The sequence below is a fragment of the Tamandua tetradactyla genome, chromosome 4 (assembly GCF_023851605.1).
Source record: "Tamandua tetradactyla isolate mTamTet1 chromosome 4, mTamTet1.pri, whole genome shotgun sequence".
Classification (NCBI taxonomy): Eukaryota; Metazoa; Chordata; class Mammalia; order Pilosa; family Myrmecophagidae; genus Tamandua; species Tamandua tetradactyla.
This window is the reverse complement of record NC_135330.1, coordinates 61,496,459-61,513,355: the sequence shown is the minus strand read 5'-3', so window position 1 is coordinate 61,513,355 and position 16,897 is coordinate 61,496,459. Positions and strand designations below refer to the sequence as shown.

The 16,897-nt window shown below is 52.5% G+C and overlaps 1 protein-coding gene across 9 annotated transcripts in view; it reads right to left on the bottom strand.

Annotated features, from left to right (window-relative positions):
- Positions 1–16,897, bottom strand: part of SOX13 (SRY-box transcription factor 13) — a 51,446-nt gene that overhangs the window by 19,680 nt on the left and 14,869 nt on the right. For 2 of the 9 annotated variants that reach the window (XM_077157481.1, XM_077157482.1), the window contains exon 1: positions 11,191–14,871. The exons of 3 other annotated variants lie outside the window; for them this stretch is intronic. In XM_077157481.1, coding sequence (XP_077013596.1) covers positions 11,191–11,348 — 158 coding nt within the window. In that variant the 5' untranslated portion in view covers positions 11,349–14,871. 4 more of the 9 variants (XM_077157487.1, XM_077157488.1, XM_077157483.1 and 1 more) reach the window with 4 other exon arrangements.

The following is a 16,897-nucleotide window of genomic DNA, read 5'->3' as shown; positions in this document are numbered from 1 at the left end:
TGAACAGACAGGCAGACCCTCCGAGGAGGGCCGATGACATTTCCCCACTGGATACACATCTCACTCCTTCCACTGCTGCCTCCCGTCCCCATGCTTGCCCTGAATGGGCGGTGCCAGGGGGCATCGCCAGGGAAGGAGAACCACATAGCAGGGGTGGGGCAGGGCCTGAGTCCCAGGGAAATGTCACTTCCTTCTCAAAGCCCCAGAGAGTTGAGAGCCTCAGGCAGCCCTGAACAATAGCCCAAGGCGTGGGTGCCCAGAACGGTGCCCCGGTGCCACATCCTGCCATTCTTCTCCCTGGCCGCACCCTGCCACCCTTCCTGGCTACGCCCGATCCTATCTCTGATGTTTACTCAGAGTTGGGAGCTGGGCTGACTGGAGGCTCAAGACAAAGCTTTCCTGAGAGTCCCCCCTTGCACTCTCCAGCCTCTGTGGGCCCTGGATGAGGAGGTATCAGATCCAAGGTGTGGCCCAATCTGGTCTAGCCCAGCTCACCCCTGATCCTTGGGCTGTTTCCAGGCTGGCCAAGGTTGAAATGTCACCTGGTAATGTGCCAGACTGAGGCTCGGTGAACCCCTGAGCTCCTGTCCTCCAGCCCGCATGAGAGGGAGCCCCCCACCTGCACCCCAGCTCCAGACAGAGCTTCCTCAGCTCCCAGGATTCAGTGGACCCTGGCCCAAGAGCACGGCAAATTGAGGGACTGCTGTGTTCCCCTCCACCTCTCCATCGGTTCAAAGGTCTCTCAGGTACCTCCCAACCCAGGGGACAGAGTCAAGAAAGAGGCTGAGGGAACAGTTTGGAAGTGAGCGCAGTTGAGGCCCCCAGCCTGAGGTGTGCTTGTCAAAACCCCCAAAAGCCTGGGTAAAACTGTGAAGAGGTAAAAGAGAGTGTCCTCAGGATCCCTTCTTTGGGAGGTCTTTCTGAAGGGACTAATACTGTCGCCAGCCCTATTAGCAGCCCACCCACAGTGCCAGGAGGCAGCTGCAGACCCCATCCCTGCTTCCCTGGGGCCAGGTCCGAGCCTGAGTCCTGGGCAGGGCAGGCCGCCCAGCCTACTGCAGGAGCAGCACCCTCCTGCACCTCTGCACACAGCAGGACTGTTAGTGCAGGCTGACCGCCCTTGTCCGCGGCCTCCCTTTAGGGATAGCCCCAAACATGAACCAAAGAGAGCAGAAGAGATCTGGCACTTCCTTGGCTATGAATGCTGTGTGAGGGGCTTTCCGTTCGTTTCCCTGTTTAACACTCACAAAACCCCACGGGGAGGTGAAGAGTGGCACCTGGGAGCAGGACGTCTACCCATGGCCCAGTGGTATCTGCACCCAGGCCACCTGCCCTCTACCTCGGGCTGCAGGATCCAGTCCAGCAATGATAGATCAGCCACTGTCTTCACAGTTTATAGAATTCAAGTTGTTCTGAATTCTTTTGAATTAGCCAAAGGAAAGCAAGCCAGCTTTGGAACATGGGAAAAAAGACTCAGCCTCTCAAAACCTTAGTTTCTTCTTGTGTAAATGGAGATTCCAATGCCTACTTTGGAATTAGAAAGTGATGTATAACTAAAGAATCTGGTACAGGATGTGTCCTCAGGGGAGGAGGGAGAGAGGGAGAAATCTAAAGCAGGAAGGGAAATTTCCCTCCTCTTTCCCTTCTCCCCTCATCTCCAGAGCTCCTGGGTGCAGAGTGCCCACCCTACCCTCCACCCCAACATCCCAGCATGTCCAGTTTCTCCCACCTGGAGGCATCACAGCATGGCTAAAAGAAAAAGGACTTTGTTGTCAAACAGACCTGTGTTCAAAGCCTGGCTCTACCACAAACTACCTACCAAGTGTGTGACCATGGGGAAATCTCTAAAATGGAATGAATAATACCTACCTCATGGGATTATTGAGAGGACTGAATGTGATGTTCGTAAAAAAGCAAAATGTGCTTGCTCCCCAAACCCTTCCCACCTCCCTCTGAGGTGCCTCCACCTACCCCTACCTGGTCAGACGAGCAGAAGACCCACACACAGAGGACAGCTGGGCATGCCTGTCCCCTCTTCCTTCTCCATCTGTCTCTCCTTGGCGCTGTCTCACACTCCACCTTAGGTTGTTTGTTGTCACAATGTTTTATTGATGACCCCAACCAACCCTGGCGGGTGTCTCTCCTTAGTCAGACCCCCAGGCCCTGCACAGAGCAAACAGGTTGGAAGGACTGGCATTGGCCAAGGAAACCCACATGCCCAGGGTCCCTGCTTCTCTGGCCCAGCCACCATGCCTTCCTGGCCTAGTGGCACAAGAGCTCAGCAGCGCTTACAAGCTCCTTCATCTCCTCTGGAGCACAAGAGAGTGAAGTGTTGCTCTGTTGCACTCGCAGGCTCCTGCCAACCCTGGGAGGGTAGCAAAAGTGGGGACAGGAGGGAGAACCACAGGCCAGGAAAGGGTCCAGCGGGAGCAGCCTAGAAGCAGCCCTGTTTGCCTGCCTGGCTGGGAGAAGTCTCGTCCTTCTGTCAGTGCTGGTGTGAGCTGGGCACACTTGCTTCAGCGTGTGACAAATCCAAGCCCTGTGGACTAAGCTTCCATGGCCTGTGGTGGGGTGGAGGCTCTGGAGACAAGTGATGTTGGTACAAATCCCAACCCCCCTCTTTCCTGGCAGCATGGATTAGGCCAATTTATTAACTCCCTGTTGTAGTTAGATTCAGTTGTCAACTTGGCCAGGTGAATGCACCTAGTTTTGTTGCTAAGGACATAAACCAACGGTACGTGAACCTCATCTGTTGCTGATTACATCTGCAGTCGGTTAGGAGGCATGCCTGCTGCAATGAAGGATGTTTGACTTAATTGGCTGGTGTTTAAATGAGAGAGCACAGTGTAGCACAGCCCAAGCCGCTCGGCATTCCTCATCTCAGCACTCAGCTCAGCCCAGGCCTTTGGAGATGCAGAAAGAAGAAACCCTGGGGAAAGTTGTTGGAACCCAGGAGCTTGGAGAGGAGGCCAGCAGAGACCATCCTGTGCCTTCCCACATAAGAAAGAACCTCAGTGGAAAGTTGGCTGCCTTTCCTCTGAAGAACTAACAAAATAATCCCCTTTTATTAAAAGTCAATCGTTTTTGGTGTGTTGCATTCCGGCAGCTAGCAAACCAGAACACTCCCTAAGCCTACTATACTACTCCCTTCACCTATGAAACAGGGCTGGTGATATACACCCAACAGTGTGGTTCTGAGGACTGAAGGAGATGATTCAGGCCAAATGATGCCTGGCCCTCAACAACACCAAATGCTTATAAGGGGTATAATCATCATAACCTAGATCTGTCAGGGGAAGTGTGAAGCAGGGAAGGGGTTAGCTACCCAATGTGAAGTGCTCTAGTTGGGAGCTCAATGAAGACTTGAGACTTAACCATGTGATGCTATAAAGTGGGGCTAGCAATACTTCTCTCTCATGGCTGTTAGAGAGTTAATAAGTTATTGTATATAAAATACTTAGTACAGTGTCTGGCACAAAGCATTGTTGTTGCAGTTGAATGAGGGAATGAATGGCTGAACGAATGAAAGCGTTTCCAGGACACCTCTCTACCAGCCATAGCGCTCAGCCCCAAACCAGGGCATGTTTTGAAGGCCCAGGACTTGGTGCCTAAAATCACTGCAGGGTGCAGAGGTGGTTCGGTGGTAGGATGCTCACCTTTCATGCGGGAGACTTCTCAAAGTGGGCCCCTCCAACTCAGAGGGGGTCTCCCAGGGCTCAGGAAAGGTATTTGATTCTTTCCCTAGTTCTTCTCCATCTTTCTGCTTCGGTCAGGGGCAGGGGAGCTGGGTCAGCGATCAAGATGGGGAGGCAAAAGAAGAAAGACAGAGCAGTTGGTCAACACCAGCCACCAGGAAGGGGTCAGGCAGTGCTGATGGGAGGCCAGGACCCCGCGGGCCGGCATACATAAGCAGCACATACACTTGGACCTTAGCTTCTCCTCCTGTGGTGCGGGTGGTGCGGCTCCCTATGGCTCCCCAGAAGATAGATCTTGAGAGAGGATCTGAGGGCTTCCAGTGGGGTACACTGAGTGGACGAGGAGGAGAAGGGCAGTGAACGGCAGTAAGAGGCTGGACCCCAACTCCACAGGCCTCGTCTTCAGGCACCCTGCTCGGGTCGGCTGCTTCCCCCATAGTCACCCCTCCCTCAACCCCAGGGGTTCTGGGTGGGACGCCGCTGGGCCTGGTGTGAACCTAATCACACCATCTCTCCCAAGATGAGCTCGTGCATCGGAAACCCCAATTTAGCAGTTCTTGCTTGAGTAGCATTCATTCTTCCAGTGAACAAAGTGTTCCGTTCTTTTTCTCGATGAAGGCCGTGTTTCCTCTCTCATTATCTACCCCATCGCAGCCAAGCCTGCCGCAAAAGCAAGATTTCTTCTTTCCTTTTATTTTCATGGTCCCCTTTATTTATGAGTAGTTGTTTTTTCCTCCTTGGGTTGGCTCCTTTTCAGAAGGGCAGGGAAGCAAGGGGAAAAAAGCAGGATCATAGCTGATCAGTGATTTCATCTAAAATACTTATCAACAATCTCCAAAGCAGCCAGCCTTGTTTCGCCTGGACCCCATCTTTCACCACCAGTCTCTTCTGGATACCGAGGCAGGACCACTTATGCCAAGAAAAGAGCCAGTCCTGGGAAAGGAGCAGATTGAGGTATAGTCCTGGGAGCAATCTTGGTAACTGGGGCCCACAATGCTAATAATAAAACTAATAAAGATGGCATTTGAAATGTTTAACCAGTGAGTAATGGTCACAAGCTGATCAGACGGGGCTCTTGGGCCAATCGGATGAGTTGGCAGATATCCACATAAACTAGTTCAGTTGCCTTGATGTATATCAGCCAAAGACCCCCTGTGCTTAGGGCTAACATTTATCAAGCATTTGCCATGTGCTGGGCACTGTTTGAATCACTTCTACTCACATTAATTTAGTCCTCACAATAATCATCCAAGGTAAGTGGTACAATCATCTCCACTTTACAGATGGGGAAACTGAGGCACAGAGGTCCTTTGGGCCTGGGGAAGTCTAGCATTAGACTCTCTCTCTCAACCAGACAGACACCAGATATCAGGCACATGACATGCTCCGAGCGTCATCTGTACGGATGGGGTCTTTTAATTCTTTCAATAGCCCTGTGAAATAGTTACTATTATTATCTTTGCTTCACGGGTGAGGACACAGCGGCTTAAGGAAGCTCAGCAATTGCCCAACAGCTTAGCCAGGAAGTGGTGACCAAGCAACCGAACCCAAAGACTGCTGAGTCCCTCGTCCTAAGCTCTAGGTTAAAGTAGCTTCTCTTCCACTGGTCTGCTGTGCCCAGAACCACGGATGGCCATCTCCCGGGGCCCGCATGCCCTGCCCCCCACCCCTCACCTCAGAGGGCCAGGGCCGCCCCCGAGGTGGAGTGGAGCGAACCAGACCTTTGATGGTAACTTAGCTGATGGTAGAGAAGTCAAGGGCAAGCTGGGGGCGGGAAAAACCCTGGTTTCCCAGGCTACAGGCCTCACTCACTCCTGCCAGCCATGCAGGAGACCAGGTAAGAGCAGACAGTGCACTGGACACAGCCTACCTTTCACTGCTTGAGGGATGGGGTGATTCAAAGCCAAGTTTACCCACAGTACCTTCCAGTGCGAATGAGTGCCCTCATTTTAGAGGGCACAGGGCTGCCCCCACCCCTGAACTCCCTCACACTTATACTTCTTCTTTGCTTTCTGGCCCTTTCTCCGTGCCGTCTATCTCCGCACCTCTTCTCCTTCTCCCTTAGCTCCTCATTCACCCCTGAATTCTCAACAGCATGGAGCAGAGCCGTCTACTTCAAGGGTCCTGGGAAAAACATATACCCAAGCAATGGTTGTGGGCATCCTTATATTCTTAGCAATTATTTAAGTCTTCTTTCTGCGTATAAAAGGAATTGTGTGCGCATTGTAAAAAATAATCTGCCAAATTTAGAATATCATAAATAAAACAAAAATTTTAGATACTCGTTTTCCCAGCAATCCAAAGGTGGTCACTGATAACAGTTTGGTGTAATTCCATTAAATCTTTTTGCTATGCATAGTCGTTTTGTCTTTTCATCACTGAATTTGTGAGCAATATCGTATAGTACTTTTCACCCCACTTAGTATGTCAGGGGGGGTTTTCGTGCTATTCAAACTTGGAAACTATTAAAAATTCTTCATAAAGTCATTTGTAACAGTGGCATATCTTCCACATGAGGGGTGCGCCATAGCTCACTTTATCTCATGGCTGAAACAGTTGATTTAAAGAGTCAAACCATTACTGAAACGTCCTCGCCCGCATTGCCACCTCCCCTCCTGACACTTCTGCTGGGCCTCAGCCACCCTGCCCCTGTGACAGGTAGGAAGGAAGGGGCCCTGCAGAAGGACTTCCAAGCCAAGCTCTCCCTGTTTCTGCCAAGGGGACCGGCTTGGCTCAGCATCTCTTGGGGCCTGCATAGCACCTTTAATCTCACAGACAGGCAGAGACAAAACCATAAAGACAGCCTCTCAGGCTGGTGGTGACCGTCAGATGGGGCGTCAGGAAGAGCAGCAGGGCTGAGTCCGGCCGCCCTCGGAGAACCCCAAGCTCACAAAGCCATAATTAACGTCACTGATTGAAGTGTGTGGAAAAGGCCAGAGCCAGTCAGTGTCAGACCCGCCCCACCGGCGGGAAGGCCCGGCCCTCCAGGCCTCACTCTAGGAATAAAGATTTCCACTCGGCAACCCAGAGACAAGAGGTATTGAGGATTCCTCAGCAGGGAGTCAGAAGGGTCTGGATGGGAGAGGGGGAGGGGGATGGGAGGCAGGAAGCGAGGGATAGAGGAAGAGACTTAGTCTTCCCTTGGTATTCCTTTAGCTTTCCCAGAAATCCATTCCTCAGATGACTTTGGGGTGGCGATTTTGAGTAAAGCGCTGGGCCGACACCTGATTCCCAGAACAGTTCTACAGCTGGCTTGCTGTACAACCTTGGGGAGTGATTCCACTGCTCCCCACTTAAGAGAAAATGGTGACAAATGTCTAGTTTAACTGCAGCTCTCAATCAGAAGGCCTGTGAGTCAAAGCTAATCGAAGGTCTGTGCTAATCAAGGGGCGTGACCGGGGTGGGGGTGGGGTGGGTGCTTGGGGAGAGAAGGAGGGAACTGAGCAGCCCCCCCAGTTTGCAGAGAATCATCCACAAAAAAAACCTAACTTCTGTAGGCCCCAAATACTCCCTTTTCCTCTTCAATGAACAACAGGCTGGTACCAAAGTCCCGTCCACCCTAACGTGCATTTGATGTTTCCATTTTCTATTACTGGTGCCTTTATGGTGAAAATGATCCCAGTTTCCACTAACCAAGATATAGAAGAATACGTCACAGGGTTTCCTGTGTCTACAAGAGCTGCATGTGCTACGTGGCTTGATTACAGCCCAGGCCACGCTGATTGCAGCCACGGCATGGAATCCTTAGGGATTTCCTATGGAAACAGAAAAAAGGCACTGACATCTTTGTCCAAAGAGGGAGAGAGATGAGCCTCCCTCTTCTTCCCTCCCCTCCCTGGGCCTCCTTCTGTCCCCAGTGGGCCATTAGCGCACACTGCTCTGCTCCCTTCCCCCACAGCCTGCCGCCCTGACCCCGGGGGTGGGGGTCAATGATGGGGTCACTGGAGGTGCCCAGCTCAAAACCAGTTCTGTGGCTTAGGAAGAATTTAACCCTCTCCTTCCTGGCTCATGACCATCCATCCTAACCGGCCGACCAGTATAGAGGGAAAAACTCATTGCAGAGAAGGTTTCCATAGACACACATTAGACGCCCGAGTACACAGTGGAATGGCACTTGGTCTGGCGGTACAAGAGTCGAGTTTGAGCCCAAACTTTGCCATGAATTCAGGGTAGAATTCTGAGCAAGTCTCTTAAATTCTCTGAGCCTCAGTTTCTCCATCTATTAGGAGAAATTAGGAGTCAAAATACATGCCACACAGAATGCTAGGAGCCTCGGCACAGATGTTTTCTAGATGTCAAAGTCCTTTATTTATAAAGCCCAATATGCACGGAAGGGGCTTAGACGCCTTTAACTTATGGTGGGGCCCAGGACAAACCACCCAACCTCCCGGGTCTCAGTTTTTCCATTCACACATGGAGTGAATTATTACCACTTCTCTTACGGGTAAAATTATAGCGGGGTGGGGGGGGGGGGAGGGCTCTAAGGCCTTTGATGCTGTGGAAATGAAAGTGCTGCTAAGCTCCTGATTTCCACCTTTGAGATGCAGCCCAAATCAGGGTCACATATTGCAGCGCGTCAACAGAAAGAGAACAGCAGTTCCCGGCATTTTATTGAGTGATCTCGACAAGGTGAGAACGTCAGAGAGATTTTTTGCAGCCACAAAACCCATTTTATAGATGAGGAAACTATAGCTAATGGGTAGAAGTGGAATTCATCTTAAGGTTTGCTGACTCCAAAGCCAGATCACAAGGAGTTATCCCCATCACCACCCCAAGCCCCAAGGAGGCCTCTCCGTCCCGTGGGGGTGGGTGCGGAGCAGGCGGCAGAGGGGGGCAGACGGCCCATCAGTGTGGTCGGAGGGAGAGGCAGCCCCCCACACCCACCCGGGCTTTTCTTCCTGCCAGGCTCCGGCAGGCAACCTCTCTGGGCGGCCAGAGTCCAAAGGTTAGTTAAAGGCTGTTTTCCTATTAAAATTCCCTGGTTTTGCAAATGTGGTGAGTTCATGTCTCAAAGCTCCCTGACTGTGCGTGAATTTCATTGGTTTTACAAAAATAGATCCTACTCGGTGTACAGCTATCCACCCTCAGAGGCAAGAAAGAATAAAAGGCAGCACACTCTGGGCCAGACCACCATTCTGTTATACCTGGCAACGGGGTCTGTGAGAAGCAGTTTCATCCCTTCTCTAACCTGTTACTCCGACTAGAATGGCTGGGTCCACAAACTGGAGACCACGCCTCAGCCACCTCCACCCTACATCCCTACCCTGTCTCCAAGCTCTCAGAACACTTAGGGCAGCAGCTCTCACTCTCCTTTCTTTCAAAGTGGGCCAGGATCACTCCAATGACAGAATAAAATAGCAACAGGTAATAGCAACACTAACACCTGTATGAGATTCCCATGTGGTGACACCGTTTTAAACACTTTCCATGTAGTCCTTTCCATTCAATCCTCTTGACGTGCCACATGGTAGTAACCATCGTCAGTGTCATTTTCCAGGTAAGGAAACCGAAGCACAGAGAGGCTAAGTAACTTGGCCAGGGTCACACAGTGCATCTATGTGTCCCATCTGAAGAAGGAATATTATGGGAAGCTGGGGAAGGTGTCCGAGCCAATAAAGTCCATCCCCAGACCCTGAAGAGGGTTCCTCCTTCTTTCCCAGATCCTACAGAGGTCATGTCCACGGGAGAGTCGCAGTGTCCTCAGCAAGGCCTGATGGCTACCTCCCCCCAACCCCAACCCCCAACATCACAGCAAAGATTTGAAGGTCAGCTCCCACACACTGGGGCCTTCCTCACTCTAGCTCCTACACTCATGGCCATGCAGACATCGCTTCATTGAATCCTTTTAACCACATGAGATAGTTATTATTATTTTCCACATCATAGGGTTAAAAAGTTCTAATATTTGCCAGAAATCACAGAGCTCGGAAGAAGCAGAGCCGGACTCAAACCCGGGTCTGTCCGAGTTCACTGCACGTCCAGCCTCCCAACCTGAGGCTATGGAGACAGGAAGTTTTCCAACGCCCTGGCACCCAGGGCAACCCTGCTGAAAAGATCTTTGTTCCCACAATGCAGCTCTGTTTCCCGTGGTTCGGTTTCACCTCCCCAGACAAATTAGAGCTTCCCTGAGGGCAGGGTCTGGTCTCCTCTCCCCAGCCTCACCCAGGGCCTTTTCCCACAATAAGCGCTTGGTAAAACTTATCCACTCCCCCCAAGCAGCTCATCTGTTCGAAAATATATCAAGCCTTCCTTTTAAAAAGACATCTAGAGATTAATATCCTCAATCCTGTACAATATAAGCTTGCTCATTCATTGGGAAATTGCACATACTGGATTTCCCAGGAAGATGGCTCACACATGCTCACCTTGATCCCAGTGGGACTGATTCGGAGGGTCAGGGCAGACAACGAAAAGGGGCATTTCCCCAGGGCTGCCAGCCACGGCCTCCTCACCCGTGGAGCCCACCTGCCCTGGCGGGTGAGCTATCTGGACTACCAGATGGTTTGGTAATTTGGAGGCAGCAAAAATGTCTTTGAACTGAGAGGAAAAGGGCAGGATTCTGTTGGAATTTTTCTCAGAACAATGAGATTGAACCCTCGGCCTGAATCAATGAGCCACCCATTCTGAAAGCTCACAGAAACATTCTCTGGCCCTCTCTGGTGGACTCTGCCTAACTTTGCCATCTGAACTAACACCGTCGCTTACATGACTGGACCCATGAGCCCATCTAGCAGGGCTCCTCGGCCACCAGGCCAGTGGCTCAGTCATTGCAGAAATGTCCTAGAACCACCTGTCTTAGCAGAACACAGAGGGGCTCTGGGGGAGTCCAGAATCCGGTGCTGGGCCCAGGGTGCATGTTCCATACACATTAAACTTACCCATGCTGAATGTAACCCCATCCTTTCATGAGCTCCCAGCAGGGGCCCTGAGCTACCTGGGGAGGAGGCCGTCATCCCAGAGAACAGAGCACAAGCAACCAGTCTCAGGATTGGGTGGTTGTCAGCTGTGTGGAGGTTAATAATAAAATAATAGCCCAAACCTCGCAGCTGGAACCCAGGCCTGTTCTCTCACAGTCTAACACCCCTCCCTCTCCCCTGCACGGAACACACATTCTCTGCCCTGGCTCTCTCCAGTGTCCCACGAGAGCTCACCCTTCTTATCCTGTCAGTGAATCTGCCCTTCAGCAACCACCCAGCGGCTCCAAGCTTGGGAGATGTGGTGGGGGTACAAGGAATCAACAGCTTGGGTGGTTCACTGTCTCCAAAGCAGCCTGGGCTCCTTCCAGAGGCCCAGCCACGAAATCAAGGCCCAGGGGCTCAAGTACCAACATCCCCTGATCCTGAAAATGTCCTGCAGAGTTCCCTGCCCTTTGGCACTACGGCCCCCTGGGGATGCTGACCCCTTGTAGAGAGGCTGATGTAGCTATTTCTAGTCAAAAGTCAAGCAGCTGGGAGAAGAATGAGGGAAAAACAAAGGAAAAGTAAGACCAACTTACGTGAGGGGTAGATGGAGGAAGGGGACCTGCCTCCAGCAGCAGGGACCGGCGCGGAGCCCAGGCAAGCGGGGAGGCCAGCTCGGTGGAGAGGGTGCCATGGGTGCTGCTCTTGCCCTCTCCATTCTCTTCCGGAACCCCAGACAACAACCGGCACCCATAGCCCGGACGCCCGCAGAGCTCTATCTACCGCCCTGATCTCGCAGCCGCAGACCTAAATTCCACCAGTTCAGCACTTCTGCAGAAAGGGGGCTGTTTTTCTTGTGTGACATTCTTCCTACAGAGGTGGTCATTTTGCCCGCTCCCCTCTTCCGGGGCCTCTCACACCCAGCTGCTCTCTTTTTCCTTCAAGGGGTCTTCCCAGGCCCTGCCATCACGAGAAACGCAACAATTCTGCTCTAAGCTTCATTGCCCTGCCCCATTTCACAGACAGAGATGGAAGCCGGAGGCCCAGTGGGCATAAGAGTGGGTGGGGAGCCCACACACTCCGCTGCCCAGGGTCATTTGGGGATGCACGGCCATCCAGGACAGGGCCCAAACTGGGCTCTGCCCCTGCCAAGAAAGCACCTAGCACAGGCCGTGACACCTCAAAGGCATTCATAAAATTGTTGACCCAGTCCTCCTTCCTGTGCAGCCTCTTGCCATGGCCCCCAAGAGTCTTCCCCCAACACTGGAGGACAGAATGTGCTTGGCCGAGGAGATCCCGGATGTAATAAATTGTTAATAACAGATTCTCGGTATGAAAAATAAAATAATAGAAGGCCTGCTCTTCCCTTTTGCTCCTCTCTACCTCATCGCTATTTCCGGCAGGGCTGAAAAGAGGAGAAATAAATGCTCCCTTGGCCCACAGTCGCTGAGAGGGAAACAGATTCCTTCACCCCGGGACCCCCAGAGGGCCCCTCCTCCTCACCAGCCTCACAGGCCCAGGAGCCTGGCCCTAAAAAGCCTGGATGGTATGTTTTTGCTTCCCCGGACTCCTCCTATCTCTAATTTCTGTTGCTCTTCACCTTTACTGAGTACCTGCTAAGCTCCTGTGTGTGAAGGCACCTGTGTTCCATTCACCGGTGAGGAAGTGGCCATTGGTTGGGGTGGGGGACGTTGGGCCAGTGGTTTTCTGTAAAAGAGCAGCCCCCACCGCAGCAGGTCCAGACCTCTGCACTGACCCCGGGGAGAGTGGATCAATGGCAGGGATGACCCAAGATGACTCTGTTCCCGCCACCTGCCCTCTGTGAGGGATCAGGGGAGAAAACGGGACAGGAGTGAAAAGGCAAGAGCCAAGAACCAGAAGCAGTCACCTTCAAAAAGAACAACAGCAAAAGGCAAACCTGAAGTTGCCCAAAGAAAGATTATAAAATTTTGTTTCGTGGACTGGCTATATGCAAATCACATGTAAACACACATATGGCCCTTGGAAAAAAATCCCAAACTCACCATGGCTCTTCCTGCCTTTTTCTTACTGGGGTGGTTTCCAAGGTTACCTGGGAAGGCTGACCACCGAGCCAGGTGATTCCAGAGTATTGTCTGGGTGCCATCTCCCAGCACTCTCCTTTGTACCGACTCCTTTCAATGCTCTCATCTCACCTCAAGGTCCCCTAGTGACCACCAGAAAAAACACGACTGCAGGAGAGGAGGAGAGAACGGGGCTGTGCCTGCTCTGGGCATGGCCATGGTGGCAAGTGAAGGAGGAGAGAAGGAGAATGGTGGCCTCTGCCAAGGCAGACATCCTTCCACTGATGATTCCCAGATATTCCTCGGTGCCTTCCCATCACCAGTTCCTCAACCCACAGCAAAATGCCAGGGCAGGAGGCCAGGGCTCCACGCAACAACATCCTAACATGGGTTTTCACTTGTTTTGCACAAAGCTCAGATATGCCATGTGGACCAGCCCCAGCCCCGAGCAGATCCGCGGCTGGGAGTAGGGGCCAGTGAGGGACTCAGGAAGCCCACCCCTTGGATGGGCCCACCTCTTTGAATTTCAGTTTCCTCATCCGCAAAATGGGGGATCATATACTCTCTGCCTTCCTAATGCACAAGGCTTTGTGAGGCTCCCCGGGATGCGAGCCCTGGGAAGCACACCGTGGGGGGATCCCACAGGTGCAGGCGTAGGCACTGTGAGGGAGAGTCTCACTCCAGACCTGGATTTTGAAGCCGAAGCAGCAATTGCCAGGGTGGGTGTGCCTCTCATCGTCATCATCTGACTCTCTGCTTCCACAGGGACAGAGCATTCTCATTTTATCCCGGGAGGAGTGGAAAGGGTCCTTCCCAAGTAGCAGATGGGGAAAGTGAGGTCCTAGGGATTAAGTGACAGGCCTGGGAGCACCTGGCCAGTCGGCGGCAGAAGCTAGCCCAAGGTCGTGGGCTCCTGTGGCACCCACTGGTCCTGGCTGCCTGGCAGGTGCCTCAAACACCAGCACAGCAGTCAGGGGAGAATGTCACAGGTTAACTGAAAGGCTTAATCCCAGTGGGAAAGGCAGGACAGGCTGCCCCACCACCTGAGGCCCAGGCAGGCAGGGCTGGGATTGATGGCTACAGCCCAGCAGGGCCCACTGATGCCCCTGGGGAGACTGGTTCTGGCCCTTCTGTGTAAGGTCGGGAGTCCTGGGCCTCCCGGGTCTGGCTTACCAACCCAAGGACAGCCTGGCCCATCACCTCTTTGAAAATCATGGAAAGGAGACAGTCCGGCGTGCATGCCCACATTACAGCTATGGAGACTGAGGGTCAGAGAGGTTTTATGCCGCAGGCAAGATCACAGTTTACTGTGCACCTGCCATACATCAGGCACTTGGGGCCTATTTTCTGTAATCCTCACTATATCTCTGCCATGAAGGAGACACTGAACCATTTTATGGATGAGGAAAATGTAGCTCAAAGAAATCGGGTAAATTGTCCCGAAATCAAGATTTAAAATCCAGAAGATTCAAACCTAGAACTTTCTGACTCTAACACCCCTATCTTCCTATCAAGTGAAGGCTATGCCAGAGATGGTGAGACTGGATTTTCTCAATGTGTTGGGATGGGAAGGAGATGCTGAGGATGCCCAAACATGTCACCCATCTTGGAGTAACTGATGGCCTGCAGGGAAGAGCCCAAAGTTCTTTGCACCCAGGCAGGTCCTTTGCAGCCGGGTCCAGGCCACTTCTCTGGCCATCACCCTCACAAACCTGTACTTTGGGCACAAATATGAACTTCCATACCTCTCTGCCCTGGCAGAATTTAATTAGTTAAATTGCTTGAATTTAATTATTTCTTTATCCAGGCTCTGGCTAGATTTGAACCCCTCATACTCTCTCAGGGTCAGGGATAATACAATGGCCTTCTCTTATATAGCCCTTACTTTATGGTCAGGGGTTGTTTTAATCTACTCACTTGTTTAACCCTCACAGCAGTCCCATGAGGCAGCTACAATTACCACCTTCTGTCTACAGATAAGGAAACTGAGACACAGAGAGGTTAAGTTACTTACCCAAGATCACACCGGCAGTCTGGCCCCAGAGTCTGTCAGTCTGTCCTGCCTAGCCGTGCTGCTACTACATCCTTCTTCATTGCATCCCCAGTCCCTAGAGCTGCGTGTGGCATATGCTAGGGTGTAAGCTTTGCCTTAGAAGTAGGTAAGGAGAGAAGAGGGTGTTTCTATGCCCTAGCCACCTTCAGCCCCAAATCCTACCTAGAATCCCATGCTCCCAAGCCTCCCCACCTTCCATCACTCCAGACAGCTCTCCAGTCATCACTTCTTTCTTCCAAAACGCTCCACGTGCTTTCCCCACTTCCCATCTCTCGGCTGGCTTGAGGGATCTTGCTGTCTGTCCAGTGGGGAACTGAGACCCAAAGAGGCCTCGTGGCTTTCCTATGGATATGTTCAGAGGAGGATCTCCTGCTTCTTGGACCAGCATGTTCGAACCCCAAATGGACTGGTTTTCCCTCTGTCTAAAGCAAGAAAAACAAATACCAAGAGGAAGAGGGAGTCTGAGGCCAGGACAGCCCTTCCCCTCTTCCCAGCACTATAGCTGACCTGGTCACTAGTGTCCGGGCTGGGACTGAGGGGAGGGAGGAGGCGGGCTGCTCCAGGGTGGGGGTGGGGGGCCAGGGAGGAGGGGACAAGAGGTCCTTTGTCTGCAAAGCTCCTGAGACACCTGTTCTCCCCTCCTGCTTGCCTGTGGCCTCCCTCCCGGGCCGAGCCTGTGTGCGGCCTTGTTTATCCTGCAGCCCTGGCAGCCCGGCCCTGCCTGCTCCCAGCATGGGGCTCCGGCGGGCCCCTGCCAGCACCTGCCCGGTCCTGGCAGCCCTGGAGGCTGCCCGCCAAGCACAATCACCCCGCTGTTGACACAGTTGTTGATTTTCAGGAGGGGAGGAGAGAAGCAGCAAAGGCATTTATCAGCAGCCTAGCTAATTTGCAGTTGGCCCGAGCAATTCTGCACCCCCACAGCCACCTGGGGGATGCTTGGGGCTCCAATCCCTCGGCAGCTTGGGCCACACATCGCACTGTGTCCAGGTCCTGCCGGAACTCATGGCGTCACCCCACACGGAGCACCCACATGCCCTGAGTGTGTTAGTGCCCACCGAAACCCATGCTTCCTGGGCTGACACACACAACTCAGACACTCCCACCCTTCAGGCTGACAGAAGCCTCTGGGTGCCAGGATCCCCTGGTCACCCTTCTTTGAATGCCTACCACTTACCCTTCCCCAAAGTCCTAATGCCTCTTATGGCCTTGGGGAGGAATGGAACCCTTTTACATGCCCTTGGAGACCAAAGTGCAGCCCTAGGAGACATGGAGAGATCTGCCCTTATAACCGTCTCTTCTCTCTGACTCGCTCTTTCCAAGCCATCTCCTCTCACCTTCCAGGCCTTCCCTCTTATAGGATGCCTTCCCTGACTGCCCCAGTCTTGTTGGGGTGCCCCCTCCTTGGTGTTCCCAAGCACCCTGCCCTGTACCTTCCAACCCTCACATTTGTCTGTCAACATAGCAATCAATTATTTACTTTCCTTTATCTTCCCCAAAAGTATGAATTCTATAAGGGCAGTCTTGGTTCCACATTTTCACCCCAGCCTGGCTCAGCATGGCCCACACAGGCACTCCTGGAGGAATGGAGCAGGCCCCCACTGGCCCAAAGATCTACTCCACCTCACCCCAAGTTCCCACATTTAGAGTCACCCTATGCTGATTAAAAAGGTAGTAAGTCTCTGGAATTACCTGTTAAATTTGCCACCAAGACATGAACTGAATCTGATTAGCCAGTTATCTCTGCAGAAATCAAAGAGCAGGGTACTGAAGGATGAGGGATAGGTAAATTTTGAGGATGGGAGAGGAAGAGATGAAGGGAAGGATACAAAGACCCCATGAGTTGAGGGGCGGCAGGAGGGTCTGGAGGAAGGGTTACTGGGAGGTGAGGTAGGACCCTTGCCTCTTCCCCATTTGCCCCCTTTCAGGCTGACCTGCTCCACCTGAGATCTCTTAAACCCAACTGGTCTTGACTAGAGAAGCATTAGGTCTCTCACACCTGTGTCCAGAAGAGATTCTGACTCAACAAGATGGGTGGTGATGGTCTCCAGACCACCGAGCACACACCCACTCTCACACACACCCACACTCACACACACAAGTCCTTCTCTCGACTCTGGTTCCCCAAGCTCCAAATCCGACAAGGAGGAACAGAGTAACTCGGAAAGGAGTAACGGACAAAAATCACCAGCCACTGAGGCCTGTCATGTT